This window comes from Lampetra fluviatilis, chromosome 71, assembly GCF_964198595.1.
Source record: "Lampetra fluviatilis chromosome 71, kcLamFluv1.1, whole genome shotgun sequence".
NCBI lineage: Eukaryota > Metazoa > Chordata > Hyperoartia > Petromyzontiformes > Petromyzontidae > Lampetra > Lampetra fluviatilis.
Genome location: NC_136345.1, coordinates 1,306,469 through 1,328,102, shown reverse-complemented (window position 1 = coordinate 1,328,102; position 21,634 = coordinate 1,306,469). Strand labels below are relative to the sequence as shown.

At 52.2% G+C, this 21,634-nt stretch overlaps 1 protein-coding gene across 1 annotated transcript; it reads left to right on the top strand.

The window, feature by feature from the left end:
- Window positions 1–931: 931 nt before the first annotated feature.
- Window positions 932–5,844, top strand: OST4 (oligosaccharyltransferase complex subunit 4, non-catalytic). Its single transcript, XM_078883540.1, has 3 exons — window positions 932–1,013; window positions 3,743–3,901; window positions 5,715–5,844. The coding sequence occupies exon 2, from the start codon at window positions 3,784–3,786 to the stop codon at window positions 3,895–3,897; it is 114 nt and encodes a 37-aa protein (XP_078739666.1). The 5' UTR covers window positions 932–1,013; window positions 3,743–3,783; the 3' UTR covers window positions 3,898–3,901; window positions 5,715–5,844.
- Window positions 5,845–21,634: the final 15,790 nt, after the last annotated feature.

The following is a 21,634-nucleotide window of genomic DNA, read 5'->3' as shown; positions in this document are numbered from 1 at the left end:
GATTCCCAATTCAAATAGAGCGCGGTGAATCGATATTACGGAGTTGCAGGCTTGACTGTGTCGATTCCCAAATTCGCTATTACTTTGCATGGACGCGGATCGATATCCTTATTGGAACGTATTTGAAATCGGATCGTCTCGGAATCGATTTTTCCTCGTTCGCGTAAATACAATTGCAAAGGGCGATTCACCAAGGCTGAATCGATAGCCATACCCTTACCGTTTCTTATGAGGAATCGATGAATTTAATCGAAAACAGCGCTGTCTAAATATTCGATTCTTGACCAAATTGGCCCCAAAAAGTAGTGCCGATCTCTTTGATTAACCCCCACCCCCCGCGGTCCGTGATGCAACGAGAACTCGGAGTCGAATTCACGCCTCGCCTCACCGCCCACGATCTGTGTAGCCGCCCGCGATGTGAATGTCGCGAGTTGTGACTGAGACGCTGCAGGGGGGGGAGGGGACTACTTTGCGCCCCCGGTGGGCAGAGTGATCGCAAACATCGCGGAGTGGATCGGTTTCGGCGATTCGCATAAAAAAATCGGATCGGTCCGCTGCCGGCACGTGACACGTCAGCAGTGTGCGGGGCGAGGTGGGGGAGGGGGTTAGGGGGGGTCACGTGATGCGAGTCGTCACGTGACAGAAGCGGCCTTCTTACTTGGGGGAGTTGAGGAACGTGACGTTGTGACGTCACATCCTACGGTATCCGTTGCGTAATGGCGTCACATTCTGCTCCCCCCGCCCCTTGTGCGTAGTGACGTCACTCCACAACACGCGCGAGGCATCATGACGTCACATTTCCCCCGTAGGTAACGATGCGTCGTGACGTCACATCCGGCGCGTCGTTGCGTCACGTTCACACCCCACCCTTGATATTCGTGCGTGGTGACGTCACCGCCCAAGTTGTCTGTGCGCCGTGACGTCACCGCGCACGAGACGTCTCGTCACTTCCTCCTCTTCCTCCTCCCGCGGCGAAGTCGAGCGACGTGGACCCCCTCCGATCCGGGCCCGCGGTGAGCGAGCCGACCTCCCGGCGCGGCAGGGTGGCAGTTTGTGGCAGTTGGTGGCAAGGGGGTGGGGGGGGGGAGACAAAGGCGGCCGTGCGGGGGGGGAGTGGGTGCCGCTGCTCGCCACCCTAGAGTCTTGTAGGGGGGCTCACGGCCACCGACGAAGCCGCCAGCGGCGACGATTGCCTGAGACCGCCTCTGGGTCCTCGATCCGAGTTCACCTGGCGGTGCAGTGGCGATGTGTGTGGGGAGCAGCGAGCATCGCCATTGGGGGAGACAAAGGCGGCCGGGCGGGCGTGGTGGCGTCGCACTGTACGCGGCGTCGCACTGTACGCGGCGTCGCACTGTACGCGGCGTCGCACTGTACGCGGCGTCGCACTGTACGCGGCGTCGCACTGTACGCGGCGTCGCACTGTACGCGGCGTCGCACTGTACGCGGCGTCGCACTACGCGGCGTCACACTGTACGCGGCGCTGTGCCGTACAGTACCACACAGTACTGTAATAAGTACACTTGATCACCTCTTAGTATTTAACACTGTACAGCACCGTACTGTACTACGTGGCGAGCAACTTCCGGTCCAACACCGCGTTCCTTACTGTACAGCACTTGCATACAGTGCACAGTGAGTACTGTATCGCGTACAGTGCACAGTGGGTACTGTATTGTGTACAGTGCACAGTGAGTACTTTATTGTGCACAGTGCACAGCTGATACTGTGTAGTGTACAGTGGGTGTTGTGCTGTGTACAGTGGATGCAATGTACAGTGGGTGCTGTGTACAGTGGATGTGTTGTGTACAGTAAGTCGTGTGTTGTACACTGGGTGGTCCTCTGCTGTTCTTGCCGAGTAGCTCCCGGTTCTCCAATCTCATCATCTGCATTCGTCCTGGAAGGAAAATCCGACGAGCTGTAAAGCTCTTGGAAGTAACGCAGCAGGAGTCGTGTCAAGCTGCGCAAACACCGCGATAGACGATCGTTGGTTCTGTCGGTAAAGTCACGTAGGGTATGAAATAAAATAAATCACGACGTTTCGGGCGCAACCCAAGCGTCCGTCATCAGGTGTGAAAGTATTTTATTTTATAACTTCAAACACCACGACGACAGAAACGTGACAAGGAATCACGTTTCTGCATTAACCACACGCAGTACTTGTGAACATGCAAAACACACACGGCTCTATAACACGTGGCAGGCTTGCACGACCAATATCATCCATGATAGAGGTTGTTTTGTGATCTTAGATCGCGTACAAATAGATAAATGTGTCGTTAAAATCCACCACCACCCATCACAGCCGTCTAGTGAGGGTTGTCAAGTGACGAATTGGCCACGTTCTGTTTACGCGACAACCCTTACTAGTTGTCTATGTTGGGTGGTGGCGGGTTTTAACGACACATTTACATCTAGAATTGAAGCTTTCGTGACTGCAGGGATCCATATTCTGGTTCTTTGCACACAGCGTTGGTGTACGGTGTTTTTTTCTGCAATATTTTGCTGTCTTTTCTTGGATTTTCTGTTTGCACTCAGTCAGATGTTTTCTTGTTCATGTTTTTGTTTTTTGTTTGTTGCGGTTGCACCCGATTCAAGAGCCGAATGGCTCACAGGGCTATACCTAATAAATTAACTTGAACTTTCGGTAAAGTGACGTAGGTATAAAATAAAATCCAAATATATAAACACAGACGTAAGAAGATGGATACACATTGAGCAATCATTGGAAGGATGTTATTAACCAGGTAAAACCCGAACTGCTTTGTATTGCTCTTCTTGGTTCTTTCGGTAAAGTCACGTAGAAGGGAAATAATAAAATAATAAAAATAAAACAATAAAATAATTCTCACGACGTTTCGGCCACAACGCAAGCAGCCGTCCTCAGGTGAAGACCAGGTCTGTCGGGGAGACTATCATATCTGCCAGGTACGACTACACCACACGTGACTTTACCGACAGAACCAAAGAGTATGGACACATTTATATATTTATAAGCGATCTAACCCAAAAAAAAACTCTGTTATGGGAAACATGGTTCCGATAATAGTGTGGTGTGGCATTGTCTTTGAGAGCCTTGTTCTGTATGGCCTCGTCTCACTACCGCTGAGAGAACACCGCCACAGGACGAACAGTACAAGGACAATGCTACACGTATCGGTGCATTTATAGGTCGGGGTGAGTAGCAACTCTGTCATGGGAAGCCTTGTTGGCAGTATCAAAGTGTGAAAAACAAGAATGGGTTTCACCCTTTCTGGCAGTAAAACAGAAAGTGTGTTCAAGAATGTTCAAACACCAAATTGACAACCTTTTCCAAGGAATCGAGTCACTGCATTAACCACACGCAGCACTTTTTTATGTGAACATGCAAATAAAACATGCTCTAGTTAATATTTGATGGCATTGTCTTTGAAACGGATCGGGCTACACCAGAAACAGGGCCTGGTCTCACTAACCAGTGTCAGAACAGAGAAGGACAATGCATCATATATTGTCAGAGCCATGTTTTGTCTGCATGTTCACCACACGTACTGTCTGTGGTAAATGCAGACGTGATTCCTGACCAAAAGGTTTCTATTTCGTGTTGGGACATCTTAACACCTCCTGTTTTTATTGCCAGAAGTGGCACAGGCACCAATAGACTCATCGCACACAGACCCGTAGACTCGCCACAGAGTGAAGATAATTGTGCGTGTGTCTCGCTCCCTCCCTCTGCCTCTCTCCCCCCGTTGTTCCCTCTGTTCAGCAGCAGCATCAGCAGCAGCAGTATCAGCATCAGTTGCGGCGATGATCACGGACGTGCAGCTCGCGATCTTTGCGAATGTTCTGGGAGTGTCGCTCTTCCTCCTCGTGGTTCTGTACCACTACGTGGCCGTGAACAACCCCAAGCGCAGCGCCTGAGGAGGTGAGCAGTGGGGGTGAGGAGGTGGGGTGAGGAGGGGGGTGAGGAGGGGGGGTGAGGAGGGGGGGCGAGGAGGGGGGTGAGGAGGAGGGGGGTGAGGAGATGGGGGAGTGAGGTGGGGGATGACGAGTGGGGGTGAGGAGGATGGTGAGGAGTTGGGTGAGGTTGGGGGGTGAGGAGGTGGGGGAGTGAGGTGGGGGATGATGAGTGGAGGTGAGGAGGATTTTGAGAATGGGGGGTGAAGAGGGATGTGAGGAGATGAAGAGGGTGCTGAGGAGGGGGGGTTCAGGAGATGGGAGAGTGAGCTAGGGGGGTGAGGAAGTGGGGGAGTGAGGTGCGGGGTAAGGAGTTGGTAAGGGGCTGAGGAGGGGGCACGTGGGGTGAGGGATACCATGTGGGCGAGTGGTTGGGTGCTCTCCTAGCCTGGCACAGTAGGGGGTACAGCTGGTGGTGCATCTTCCGGTCATCTCAGGCAATCCATGGCACCTGCTGGGTCTGTCCCGTGACCTGCACCTAGCCTGGCACAGTAGGGGGTACAGCTGGTGGTGCATTTTCCGGTCATCTCAGGCAATCCATGGCACCTGTTGGGTCTGTCCCGTGACCTCCTGCACCTAGCCTGGCACAGTAGGGGGTACAGCTGGTGGTGCATCTTCCAGTCATCTCAGGCAATCCATGGCACCTGCTGGGTCTGTCCCGTGACCTCCTGCACCTAGCCTGGCACAGTAGGGGGTACAGCAATGGTGCATCTTCCAGTCAGCTCAGTCAGTAAACCCATGGCACCTGCTGGGTCTGTCCCGTCTACCTTGGAGTGTCTCCTGTCCCACCTATACTTGGTCTCTCCCCAATATTCTGCGCAGGCCACCGCTTCTGATGACGGAATTCGAATTGATCAACTTCATTTATTTATTAAAGGGGGCACCGCTGTGGCTTGGAGATGTTATCTTCATCGCCTGGTACGCAGGAGGTCGTGGGTTCTATCCCGTGACCCTGACGACTGCTGCTTTATATTTGGAGTTTGCATGTATCTCTCTCTCCCTCTCTCCATGGAGAGATGTTTACTACCTCGCCAGGTACACAGGAGGTCGTGGGTTCGATCTTGTGACCCTGACGCCTGCTGCTGTAATTTGCAGTTTGCGTCTCTCTGTGCCACTGCGTGTGTGTCTGTGTGTCGTGTCACTGTGTGTCTCTGTGTCAGTGTGTCGCTGTGCATGTGTGTCTCACTGTGTGTGTGTCACTGTGTGTGCGTCACTGTCCGTCGGTATGTGTACCTATGTATGTGTACCTGTGTGTGTCTGCGGTAGTGTAGCGGTTAGTGTTATGCTGCGCTACAAACCTGGCGACCCGAGTTCGATTCCCGCTCACGGCCATTACCAGTGTCGATGATCTAAATCGGTCCAGGGCCTCCCCTAGGTCGACTCGGCCTCAAATGAGTACCTGGTGTGATGTGTAAACATCGCCACTAGGGAGACAAAGGCGGTCGGGCGTGGTGTTGGCCACCCACCCCCTCGTGTGCCGTGCTGGCCTTTATAGGTGCTTTCTAACAGCACTTGCCCCTACAGTCTATTAAGGCTATACGGGGGATCTTTGTCTGCTGCTAAAACGTAGCAAGTTGGCACAGATGGGGTGCACCTTCAAGTCACCTCAGACAGTCAACCCATGGCGCCTGCTGAGTCTGTCCCCGGCCGGGCGTTCGACACTTCACGTGGCCTTTGAAGTGCACCTGGCCTGGCACAGGCGCCGTGCTGATGTCACCTCCACTTAAGTGGTGAATGGCGGGTACTGCTGCTGCTGTCATTGCTGCTCTCCTGTGTGGCAGGCCGTGTGTGGGTGAGCGGCCGCGAGGGCGAGCCACTCGGAGGGATGACGAGGAGCAGGAGGAGGAGGAGTTGGACTCCACTGCTCGTGACGCCCACTCACCGTGACCTCAATAAACACGAGTGATATGACACAGCGTGTGCGTGCGTGTGTGTGTGTGCGTGTGTGTGTGCTCACGGCCACCAACACCAGTGACAGCGATTATCTGAACTGGTTTTGAGCCTCCCCTGATGCAGCAGTATGTTGTAGTGAACATCGCCACTGGGGAGACAAAGGTGTGGTTAGTAAGTATTTGTGGTTAATGCAGACATGATTCCTTGTAAAAGGTTTCAGTTTGGTGTTTTAACAACTTAACACCTATTTTGTTGCCAGATAAAAGGGGAAAACTTATTCTCAGACATGACACGGGCGAGAGAGGAGATGGACTGATGCGGTATGGGAGGATGTGGAGCTGAGTGGATTTGCCAAATACCGATACCAGCGGTGTCAAGATCGGCCTCTGTGGAGGAGGCTCGTGAAGGACGCTGCTGGGCAGTTGGGGGCAGTCGCCCTCCAGCAACAACGGAGGGCGGAGGAGCGACGCTCACAACAACAAGCGGAGCGCCGGGCGGCTAAAACACAGCGAGTTGGCACAATGGGCAGCCAGTCATCTCAGTCAACCTATGGTACCACCTGAGCCGTCAACACTTCATGTGGCCTCAAAGTGCACTTAGCCTGGCACAGGCGCCATGATGACGTCACCGGGAAGTTTGTGGCGGTCACAACGGGCTGCACAGAAGTCGAGCAGCCTCCCATTGTTATTGAGCTGATGTTGCCCATGCTTCCCAATCACTCCAGCCCAGGTGCCAGCATCGTGACCGACTCGGACATTAAAGTCACTCAACATGATGACTATCCCAAGGGGCCACTTTAGCCAGCACCTCTGACAAGAGGTTAGAGAAGGCACCTGACTCATCGGTCTTGCTTGCATCCCTCCACTGATGTTCATCTTCGGTGGGGGGTGTAAGCCACTACAATTCATCACCTCTCGTTGATGGGGAGGTGAGCCCACAGTAACCTGGGGCTTACAGCTTCCCACGCCTCACCACACCCCCTTCATTGTTTTGTTCGGCAGTCTCCTGTTCCGAGTAGAGGACTGTCCACCTCTTATGGTGACAGGAGCCAGAACCAGTCCAGCGGACCACCTGAATTCAGTTTTCAGTTTTATTTATTTGGTATAGCCGTGAGCCATTCGGCTCTTGAATCGGGTGCAACCGCAACAAACAAAAAACAAGAAAACATTTTAAAGTGAATATGCGCAAACAGAAAAATCCAGGAAATAGCAGCAAAAATCTTCCAGAAAAAGCACCGTACACCAACGCTGTGTGCAAAAATCCCAATGGGATGCAAATTAAACAACAACAACACCCACAAGAAAACTTAGATTAAAGCCATCAGTCTAACTCCGTACTACAACAAACAAACATGGCCAAACCAAAAAACGTCTTTGAAATCACCAAAATAAAGCCATGAAAGCAATGTAACAGTAATCATATGAACTGTGACCGAAATTTCACAATAAACGACAAACAACATGTACCACCAAACCCTGCAGCCATAGCTGGCTGCATGAGTCACTCCACAACAGCAGGAGCATCAGTCGGAGTATCAAACATTTTCAAAGCTCACTTTGTGAATACCACGGAGTGAGCGTTTGAGCATTTCACGTGGCCACGCACACAGAAAGACACGGACTCACAGAATCACACAGTGTCACAGACTCGCACAGACAGACTCACACAGAGAGATTCACACAGAGACAGACTCACACAGAGATTTTCACACAGAGACACAGACTCGCACAGAAAGCCACAGACTCGCACAGAGACACAGACTCACAGAGAGATTCGCACACAGAGAGCCACAGACTCGCACGAAGACTCACACAGATAGATTCACACACAGAGAGCCACAGACTCGCACGGTGACCCACAGACTCGCACAGAGAGATTCACACAGAGAGCCACAGACTCGCACAGAGACAGACTCGGAGAGATTCACACGCAGAGCCACAGACTCGCACAGAGACACAGACTCACACAGAGATTCACACAGAGAGCCACAGACTCGCACAGAGATACACAGACTCACACAGAGAGATTCACAGAGAGCCACAGAGACACAGACTCACACAGAGATTCACACAGAGAGCCACAGACTCGCACAGAGATTCACACAGAGAGACAGGGAGACTCGCAAAGTGGAGAGCTGCAATAGCCCATGGCCCTCAGGGGGTCTCAGAGGAGTCGTCGTGATTGGGGTGGTGGATGGAGTGGTGGGGGGGGAATGGAGAAGAGATGGACTGCCCTTGCTATCCAACCAATCACGAGTGTGCGAGTCGCCTACAGATATTTCGTAGATCTGGACACAGTCCCCATCATCAGCGAGCTCCTCCGGCAGGTGAGGCTGCGTTGGCTGGGTTACGTAGCAGCCTGCATGCCCAGCCACATCATGCCCAAGCAGAATCAGACCCAGAGCACAGAGACGCACACACAGACATGCACAGACTCACACAGAGACACACAGACTCACAGACTCACAGCACAGAGACCCACACAGACACGCACAGACTCACAGAGACACACACAGATTCACAGACTCATACACAGATACCCATACAGAGACCCACACACAGAGAGACATGTACAGAGAGACACGCACAGAGACAGACTCACAAAGAAAAACCCACCCACACAAAGACCCACAGACTCGCACACAGATCGCCAGAGATACAGAGACACTCACACAGACAGACTCACACACAGACGAATATCCGAGGGGGTGGGTGGCCAGCACCACTCCCCACCGCCTTTGTCTCCCCAGTGGCGATGTTTGCACACCGTACCGGATACTCATTTGAGGCTGAGTCGACCTAGGGGAGGCCCAGGACCGGTTCAGATAATCGTCACTGGTGTTGGCCATGAGCGGGAATCGAACTCCGGTCGCCGGGTTCGTAGCGCTAACCCCTACACTACCGCTCCCCACACACTCATACACACACAGACACACAACAGAGATACACACACAGACACACACACAGAGTTACTGACTCACACACAGAGAGACAGACTCTCACACACAGTCTCTCTCACACACACACACAGACACACAGAGAGACACACACAGACTCGCACACACACACAATGGAGAGACACAGACGCTCACACATGTAACGGGTTCCGGAGACACTTGTAGAGGTAACTTCTTTATTACAATACAACACTCCAACAGTCCTGATACTCTGTTACAGCCTAGGTACACAGCCTAGGTACACAGCCTAGATACTCTACTCTGGCTACGCTCTGGAACTCGCCCTCACAAGGTCGTAGAGTCGGGAGTTCCAGAGTCCCACCACTGGCTCTCACATCGTCCCAGGGTCCTCCGATGGCTGGTCTTGGGTCTTGGGTCTTGAGCTAAGACTGGGCCCTGATCGTCCAGGGAGCTCTCCTTTTATGCCTGGTTCAACGAGGGGTGGGGCCGTGTGCGCCACCAGACATCCCACAGAGCACACACAGCCCCCCCCCCCCCCGTTGGCGGCGCCAAGAGGCTTAAGCGCCTGAGAACCCAACGTCTGGTGCCAAGAGGCTTAAGCGTCTGGACCCGCCTGGGAACCCAACGCCTGGTGCCAAGAGGCTTAAGCGTCTGGCCCACCCAGGGTCCCAGAGCCCCCAGCAGCCCCTCCCTTCTTATGTCACTACATTACCCTCCTCTATGTAGCCTCCAGCCGTCCCGGCTGTCAATAATTAGAAAGTTGAAATTAACGAAAGGGAGCGAGAGAAAAAAAAATACGCGAGCCTCAACAGGAAAAGAAAAGAGAACAAGAACGCAACCATAAATACCATAACCAACCTGTACAACTTTACACTATATACAAGCATCAATCAACAAAAAGGTGAAGCAATGACACGTGAACAAATGACCCGCGGCACACCTAGCCCTCCTCGGGATCCGCATAAAAAAAACGGGGAATTAACAAATATACAGATTCCGATGCGTTGGATGCACAACCAACACCGGTAATCGAACCGAAATCACACAATCACCGCATGGATGGCAGGGATCCACACCACCCTGCCACCCTCCCATCCGTCAGGTGGTGAGAAGGCGAAGACCAACATGTCTATCACCCCTCTACACACACTTATCCGGACGTTTGTCTACGTCCCGGGTCGAGAAGTCGTACTTCAGGGTCGACCCATGTACTGGGCAAAGAAGTCGCACTTCAGGGCTGCTCCAGTATCTACATTTTAAAATATATATATAAAATTTACATGACACAAACAAAATAAATCTGCCTGCTCCTGCCCAGAAATGGTGGCCGCACGCGCGAACCGCATCTCCAAAAGGCATCCCGTGCTTGCGTCCCAGCAGCCCTCAATGAGGACCACCACCGACATTACATGTCAACCGTTAGCACCCCCCGCCTTTCCAACGTGGCGTCTCCATCCTAAAACCGCGCACGTCGGCCATATCGGGGGCTTCAACCCAGTCTCTCTCCAAGACTCGCATCGCAGCATATAGCTGTACCGACCGAGCTGAGACGACCCAGTCTCTCTCCAAGACTCGCATCGCAGCATATAGCTGTACTGACCGAGCTGAGACCCAATCTCTCTCCAAGACTCGCATCGCAGCATATAGCTGTACCGACCGAGCTGAGACCCAATCTCTCTCCAAGACTTGCATCGCAGCATATAGCTGTACCGACCGAGCTGAGACGACCCAATCTCTCTCCAAGACTCGCATCGCAGCATATAGCTGTACCGACCGAGCTGAGACGACCCAATCTCTCTCCAAGACTCACATCGCAGCATATAGCTGTACCGACCGAGCTGAGACGACCCATCGTTCACTCCCTGCAAAACATGCACCCTAACAACTGAGGGATACAGTCCCAACGTAACGGGACAACTACACCTGAACACCACGAATCTCCAGCCCACTGTTTCAACGTGCCTCGGAGTGTTTCAATCTCCGGGCCGTCAGGGCGAGCCTACTGCTCCAGACGCACGACGGAGGGTCTCAACCTCCAGGCCGTCAGGTCAAGCCGTCAGCGATTCCATGACGGGACCACACTCTCCGAGCCATGTGAGCGCACAGCCCACTAGGCTAGATGTGCCACGGAGTGTTTCAATCTCCGGGCTGTCAGGTCAAGCCGTCAGCCATAGCATGACGGGACCACACTCTCAGAGCCATGTGAGCACACAGCCCACTAGGCTAGACATGCCACGGAGTGTCTCTATCTCCGGGCTGTCAGGTCAAGCCGTCAGCCATAGCATGACGGGACCACAACTCTCGTGTTAGACACGCAACACCCGCTGGCCCATCCTGGTCAGGATCTGCACCCCAAGATATTTGAGAGCCAGCCTGACAATTCCAAATCCTTGGCAGCATGTCATCATCTCAAGATAAATGCCCCATACAGTCTATACATCGTTAACAATGACAGCACAAGCTATACATTAACAATCACGAACAAAGCTCAATACAAACCATACATTGTTAACAATCACAAGCAAAGTTTCGCACACACATTGACAACACTCACGAGCGAAGCTCCACACAGTTTACCCAACAACAGTCACGACTCCCCGACGACAACGAAGAAAATGTGAACAAAAAAATCATTAATCCGGAGCGCGTAAATGTACGAAGTGTCAGGGGCCTGGTCTCCCGACCTCCAACCTTTGGCCAGAGCAGCAGAGGCGGCGACTAGCGTGTCGGTCGATGTGCCGGCCCCGGCGCTGGTTACAGTAAGAATGGCGCCCTCACTGTCCGGTCGCAGCGCTGATGACGCGGTATGCTAGGTTGCAGACAGCTGTCACCCGGCGGTGAGGGACGCAGCGCTGATGACGCGGCGTCGTTTGGTTGGCCCACGCTGGGCCCGGAAGTGACGTCGCTCCCAGCGGTCATTGCTCCCCCGGCAGAAGTGACGACACACCCGGATGTATTTGCGGCGGGAACGGCTGCCATCTTTGTGTTGGAGCCGGCGGAATGGCGCGGCCGCTGCGCCGCCTCTCTCTCTCCTGTCTCCGCCTGTGAGCGACGCATGTCGTCCAGGATGGAGACGGTGGCGTGGAGCAGCTCGGTGAGGCGAAGCAGCGTTTCCTCCATTGCTGCTCCCGACGCTGGAGGAGGATCGGCAGGTGTGGTGGACGACTGCTCAGCCGGCGGTGCGGCGTCGTTGTCGGCCCGAGTTGGCTGCCCCGTCGCCGCTTGCTCTTCAACATCGCCGTCAGGACTGAAGGTACGTGGCTTACTTCTTGTCTCCATTGCCACTTCTGATGCCAAATGTAACAGGTTCCGGAGACACTTGTAGAGGTAACTTCTTTATTACAATACAACACTCCAACAGTCCTGATACTCTGTTACAGCCTAGGTACACAGCCTAGGTACACAGCCTAGATACTCTACTCTGGCTACGCTCTGCAACTCGCCCTCACAAGGTCGTAGAGTCGGGAGTTCCAGAGTCCCACCACTGGCTCTCACATCGTCCCAGGGTCCTCCGATGGCTGGTCTTGGGTCTTGGGTCTTGAGCTAAGACTGGGCCCTGATCGTCCAGGGAGCTCTCCTTTTATGCCTGGTCCAACGAGGGGTGGGGCCGTGTGCGCCATCAGACATCCCACAGAGCACACACAGCCCCCCCCCCCCCCCCCGTTGGCGGCGCCAAGAGGTTTAAGCGCCTGAGAACCCAATGCCTGGTGCCAAGAGGCTTAAGCGTCTGGACCCGCCTGGGAACCCAACGCCTGGTGCCAAGAGGCTTAAGCGTCTGGCCCACCCAGGGTCCCAGAGCCCCAAGCCTCCCTTTTTATGTCACTACACACACACAGACTCTCTCACACACACAGACACACACACAGAGAGACACACAGAGAGAGACACACAGACTCGCACAACGGAGAGAAACAGACTCTCAAACACAGACTCTCTCACAGACACAGAGACACACACAGAGACACACACACAGACTCTCACACACACACAGACTCTCACACACACAGACTCTCACACACAGACACTCTCACACACACACTCTCACACACAGACTCTCACACACACACACTCTCACACACACAGACTTTCACACACACATCCACCATATCCACTCATCCATCTCACCCACCCACCACATCCATCCACCACATCCACCCACCTCACCCACTACACCCACCCACCACATCCACCACATCCACCCACCACATCCATCCATCTCACCCACCACATCCACCCATCTCACCCACCACATCCACCCATCTCACCCACCACATCCACCCATCTCACCCACCACACGCACCCACCACATCCACCACATCCACCCACCGACCAAATCCACCCGCCCACCACATTCACCCGCTCACATGTCCTCCGGGTAGGACTCGGCAAGGTAAGGTAATTTACCCTTTTTACCGGGTAAAAGGGTAAAGGTGTCGACATGCCAAGGGGTAAGGTAATCGGTAGGGTAAAGGTATTGCGAAGTTTTACCCGGCAAACACCTTGTTTACCTACTACCTTGTTTACCGCTCGCTAAAAGCTCCATGGCGCAGTCCGTGGCCTCCATTTAAACATTGGAATCATCGAGAGTATTCTATAGATGAATAAAGCGCTCTACCTAGCATTCACCGTCATAAGCCTTGTTCATGTGTAGTAGTACCCCAGTAATTACCCTGTAATCGGGTTATTTGTATGGGGTGAGGGTAAAAGGTAGGGTAAAGGTTGGCTCGTTGTTTTTACCTTTCACTACTCCGTGTCAGCACGTCCCCTCTCTCTCTCTGGGACGGGATCCTGCTCTGTAGGGCTTCCCCGCCACGTTTCCTTTGGCCCCATCGAGAGGTACGTGCACACTTATTTACCAGTTGTGGTTGTCGTCGGCTTATACGCCGTAGAGACGTTATTTACGTCTCTGTAGTAACATCGGGGATGTCACTGTATGGTGCTGATTCACACACACTGATTCACACACACTCACACGCAGCTCAAACACAGCTCATTCTCTCACACACACAACTCACACACACAGCTCACTCTCACACACAGCTCATTTTCACACACAGCTCACTCACACACACAGCTCACTCACACACACAGTTCACTCTCACACACAGCTCACTCTCACACACAGCTCACTCTCACATACAGCTCACTCATACACACAGCTCACTCACACTGACTCACTCACACTGACTCACACACACAAAGCTCACACACACTGACTCACACACACAGCTCACTCACACTGACTCACACACACACGCATCTCACACACAGCTCATTCTCTCATACACACAGCTCACTCTCACACACAGCTCACTCTCACACACAGCAGCTCACTCACACTTACTCACACTGACTCACACACACAGCTCACTTTCACACACAGCTCACTCACACACAGCTCACTCACACACACAGCTCATTCACACGCAACTCACTCACACACAGCTCACTCATACACACAGCTCACTCACACACAGCTCACTCATACACACAGCTCACACACAGTTTACTCTCACACACAGCTCACTCACACACAGCTCACGCTCACACACAGCTCACTCACACACACAGCTCACTCACTCACACTGACTCACTCACACACACAGCTCACTCACACTGACTCACTCACTCACACACAGCTCACTCACACTGACTAACATACACTGACTCACACACACTCACATGCAGCTCACACACAGCTCATTCTCTCACACACACAGCTCACTCACACACACAGCTCACTCACATACACACAGCTCAATCACACTGACTCACACACACAGCTCACTCACACTGACTCACTCACACACAGCTCACTCACACTGACTCACGCACACTCACACGCAGCTCACACACAGCTCATTATCTCACACACAGTTCTATCTCACACACAGCTCACTCACACACACAGCTCACTCACACTAATTCACACACACTCACACGCAGCTCAAACACAGCTCATTCTCTCACACACACAACTCACACACACAGCTCACTCTCACACACAGCTCATTTTCACACACAGCTCACTCACACACACAGCTCACTCACACACACAGTTCACTCTCACACACAGCTCACTCTCACACACAGCTCACTCTCACATACAGCTCACTCATACACACAGCTCACTCACACTGACTCACTCACACTGACTCACACACACAAAGCTCACACACACTGACTCACACACACAGCTCACTCACACTGACTCACACACACACGCATCTCACACACAGCTCATTCTCTCATACACACAGCTCACTCTCACACACAGCTCACTCTCACACACAGCAGCTCACTCACACTTACTCACACTGACTCACACACACAGCTCACTTTCACACACAGCTCACTCACACACAGCTCACTCACACACACAGCTCATTCACACGCAACTCACTCACACACAGCTCACTCATACACACAGCTCACTCACACACAGCTCACTCATACACACAGCTCACACACAGTTTACTCTCACACACAGCTCACTCACACACAGCTCACGCTCACACACAGCTCACTCACACACACAGCTCACTCACTCACACTGACTCACTCACACACACAGCTCACTCACACTGACTCACTCACTCACACACAGCTCACTCACACTGACTAACATACACTGACTCACACACACTCACATGCAGCTCACACACAGCTCATTCTCTCACACACACAGCTCACTCACACACACAGCTCACTCACATACACACAGCTCAATCACACTGACTCACACACACAGCTCACTCACACTGACTCACTCACACACAGCTCACTCACACTGACTCACGCACACTCACACGCAGCTCACACACAGCTCATTATCTCACACACAGTTCTATCTCACACACAGCTCACTCACACACACAGCTCACTCACACTAATTCACACACACTCACACGCAGCTCACACACAGCTCATTCTCTCACACACACAACTCACACTCACACACAGCTCACTCACACTGACTCACTCACACACACAGCTCACTCACACTGACTCACTCACACTGACTCACTCACACGGACTCACACACACAAAGCTTACACACAGCTCATTCTCTCACACACACAGTTCACCCTCACACACAGCTCACTCACACAGCTCACTCACACTGACTCACTCACACTGACTCACTCACACACAGCTCACTCACACTGACTCACTCACACTGACTCACACACAGCTCACTCACACTGACTCACTCACACTGACTCACTCACACACAGCTCACTCACACACACAGCTCACTCACATACAGCTCACTCTCACACACAGCTCACTCACACACACAGCTCACTCTCACATACAGCTCACTCATACACACAGCTCACTCACACTGACTCACTCATACTGACTCACACTCACACACAACTCAATCTCACACACAGCTCACTCACAAAGCTCACTCACACTGACTCACTCACACTGACTCACTCACACAACGGAGAGACACAGACTCTCAGACACACAGACTCTCACACATACACAGAGACACACACACAGAGAGACACACACAGAGAGACACAAAGAGAGACACACAAACTCGCACAATGGAGAGAAACAGACTCTCACACACAGACTCTCTCACACACACAGAGACACACACAGAGACACATACACGCAGACTCTCACACACTCGCACAACGGAGAGACAGACGCTCACACAGTCTCACACACACAGAGACACACAGACAGACACACACTCACACAGACTCACACAACGGAGAGACACAGACTCTCACACACACAGTCTCTCAAACACAGAGACACACACACAGACTCACACAGACACACACACAGACTCACACACACACACAGACTCACACACACACACAGACTCACACACACACAGACTCACACAACGGAGAGACAGACTCACTCACACACAGACTCACACACACAGAGACACACAGACTCTCACACACACAGACTCACACACACAGACTCTCACACACAGCTCACTCACACACAGCTCACGCTCACACACAGCTCACTCACACACACAGCTCACTCACTCACACTGACTCACTCACACACACAGCTCACTCACACTGACTCACTCACTCACACACAGCTCACTCACACTGACTAACATACACTGACTCACACACACTCACATGCAGCTCACACACAGCTCATTCTCTCACACACACAGCTCACTCACACACACAGCTCACTCACACACACACAGCTCAATCACACTGACTCACACACACAGCTCACTCACACTGACTCACTCACACACAGCTCACTCACACTGACTCACGCACACTCACACGCAGCTCACACACAGCTCATTATCTCACACACAGTTCTATCTCACACACAGCTCACTCACACACACAGCTCACTCACATACAGCTCACTCTCACACACAGCTCACTCACACACACAGCTCACTCTCACATACAGCTCACTCATACACACAGCTCACTCACACTGACTCACTCATACTGACTCACACTCACACACAACTCAATCTCACACACAGCTCACTCACAAAGCTCACTCACACTGACTCACTCACACTGACTCACTCACACAACGGAGAGACACAGACTCTCAGACACACAGACTCTCACACATACACAGAGACACACACACAGAGAGACACACACAGAGAGACACAAAGAGAGACACACAAACTCGCACAATGGAGAGAAACAGACTCTCACACACAGACTCTCTCACACACACAGAGACACACACAGAGACACATACACGCAGACTCTCACACACTCGCACAACGGAGAGACAGACGCTCACACAGTCTCACACACACAGAGACACACAGACAGACACACACTCACACAGACTCACACAACGGAGAGACACAGACTCTCACACACACAGTCTCTAAAAACACAGAGAGACACACACACAGACTCACACAGACACACACACAGACTCACACACACACACAGACTCACACACACACACAGACTCACACACACACAGACTCACACAACGGAGAGACAGACTCACTCACACACAGACTCACACACACAGAGACACACACAGACTCTCACACACACAGACTCACACACACAGACTCTCACACACAGCTCACTCACACACAGCTCACGCTCACACACAGCTCACTCACACACACAGCTCACTCACTCACACTGACTCACTCACACACACAGCTCACTCACACTGACTCACTCACTCACACACAGCTCACTCACACTGACTAACATACACTGACTCACACACACTCACATGCAGCTCACACACAGCTCATTCTCTCACACACACAGCTCACTCACACACACAGCTCACTCACACACACACAGCTCAATCACACTGACTCACACACACAGCTCACTCACACTGACTCACACACAGCTCACTCACACTGACTCACGCACACTCACACGCAGCTCACACACAGCTCATTATCTCACACACAGTTCTATCTCACACACAGCTCACTCACACACACAGCTCACTCACACTAATTCACACACACTCACACGCAGCTCACACACAGCTCATTCTCTCACACACACAACTCACACTCACACACAGCTCACTCACACTGACTCACTCACACACACAGCTCACTCACACTGACTCACTCACACTGACTCACTCACACGGACTCACACACACAAAGCTTACACACAGCTCATTCTCTCACACACACAGTTCACCCTCACACACAGCTCACTCACACAGCTCACTCACACTGACTCACTCACACTGACTCACTCACACAGCTCACTCACACTGACTCACTCACACTGACTCACACACAGCTCACTCACACTGACTCAATCACACTGACTCACTCACACACAGCTCACTCACACACACAGCTCACTCACATACAGCTCACTCTCACACACAGCTCACTCACACACACAGCTCACTCTCACATACAGCTCACTCATACACACAGCTCACTCACACTGACTCACTCATACTGACTCACACTCACACACAACTCAATCTCACACACAGCTCACTCACACTGACTCACTCACACTGACTCACTCACACACAGCTCACTCACACTGACTCACTCACACTGACTCACTCACACACAGCTCACTCACACACACAGCTCACTCTCACACACAGCTCACTCACACACACAGCTCACTCACACACAGCTCGCTCACACACATACACACCTCACTCACACTGACTCACTCACACACAGCTCACTCACACTGACTCACACACACTCACACGCAGCTCACACGCAACTCATTTTCTCTCACACACAGCTCACTCTCACACTCAGCTCACTCACACACACAGCTCACTCACACTGATTCACATACACTGATTGACACACACTCACACGCAGCTCACACACAGCTCATTCTCTCACACACACAACTCACTAACACACACAGCTCACTCTCACACACAGCTCATTTTCACACACAGCTCACTCACACACACAGTTCACTCACACACACAGTTCACTCTCACACACAGCTCACTCACATACAGCTCACTCATACACACAGCTCACTCACACTGACTCACTCATACTGACTCACACTCACACACAGCTCACTCACACTGACTCACTCACACACACAGCTCACTCACACTGACTCACTCACACTGACTCACTCACACTGACTCACTCACACGGACTCACACACACAAAGCTCACACACAGCTCATTCTCTCACACACACAGTTCACACTCACACACAGCTCACTCACACAGCTCACTCACACTGACTCACTCACACTGACTCACTCACACACAGCTCACTCACACAGCTCACTCACACTGACTCACTCACACTGACTCACTCACACACAGCTCACTCACACAGCTCACTCACACTGACTCACTCACACTGACTCATTCACACACAGCTCACTCACACACACAGCTCACTCACATACAGCTCACTCTCACACACAGCTCACTCACACACACAGCTCACTCTCACATACAGCTCACTCATACACACAGCTCACTCACACTGACTCACTCATACTGACTCACACTCACACACAACTCAATCTCACACACAGCTCACTCACACAGCTCACTCACACTGACTCACTCACACACAGCTCACTCACACTGACTCACTCACACACAGCTCACTCACACAGACTCACTCACACTGACTCACTCACACACAGCTCACTCACACACACAGCTCACTCTCACACACAGCTCACTCACACACACAGCTCACTCACACACAGCTCGCTCACACACATACACAGCTCACTCACACTGACTCACTCACACACAGCTCACTCACACTGACTCACACACACTCACACGCAGCTCACACACAGCTCATTCTCTCACACACACAGCTCACTCACACTGATTCACACACACTGATTCACACACACTCACACGCAGCTCACACACAGCTCACACACAGCTCATTTTCTCACACACACAACTCACTCACACACACAGCTCACTCTCACACACAGCTCATTTTCACACACAGCTCACTCACACACACAGCTCACTCACACACAGCTCGCTCACACACATACACAGCTCACTCACACTGACTCACTCACACACAGCTCACTCACACTGACTCACGCACACTCACACGCAGCTCACACACAGCTCATTCTCTCTCACACACAGCTCACTCTCACACACAGCTCACTCACACACACAGCTCACTCACACTGATTCACATACACTGATTCACACACACTCACACGCAGCTCACACACAGCTCATTCTCTCACACACACAACTCACTAACACACACAGCTCACTCTCACACACAGCTCATTTTCACACACAGCTCACTCACACACACAGTTCACTCACACACACAGTTCACTCTCACACACAGCTCACTCACATACAGCTCACTCATACACACAGCTCACTCACACTGACTCACTCATACTGACTCACACTCACACACAGCTCACTCACACTGACTCACTCACACACACAGCTCACTCACACTGACTCACTCACACTGACTCACTCACACTGACTCACTCACACGGACTCACACACACAAAGCTCACACACAGCTCATTCTCTCACACACACAGTTCACACTCACACACAGCTCACTCACACAGCTCACTCACACTGACTCACTCACACTGACTCACTCACACACAGCTCACTCACACAGCTCACTCACACTGACTCACTCACACTGACTCACTCACACACAGCTCACTCACACAGCTCACTCACACTGACTCACTCACACTGACTCATTCACACACAGCTCACTCACACACACAGCTCACTCACATACAGCTCACTCTCACACACAGCTCACTCACACACACAGCTCACTCTCACATACAGCTCACTCATACACACAGCTCACTCACACTGACTCACTCATACTGACTCACACTCACACACAACTCAATCTCACACACAGCTCACTCACACAGCTCACTCACACTGACTCACTCACACACAGCTCACTCACACTGACTCACTCACACACAGCTCACTCACACTGACTCACTCACACTGACTCACTCACACACAGCTCACTCACACACACAGCTCACTCTCACACACAGCTCACTCACACACACAGCTCACTCACACACAGCTCGCTCACACACATACACAGCTCACTCACACTGACTCACTCACACACAGCTCACTCACACTGACTCACACACACTCACACGCAGCTCACACACAGCTCATTCTCTCACACACACAGCTCACTCACACTGATTCACACACACTGATTCACACACACTCACACGCAGCTCACACACAGCTCACACACAGCTCATTTTCTCACACACACAACTCACTCACACACACAGCTCACTCTCACACACAGCTCATTTTCACGCACAGCTCACTCACACACACAGCTCACTCACACACAGCTCGCTCACACACATACACAGCTCACTCAC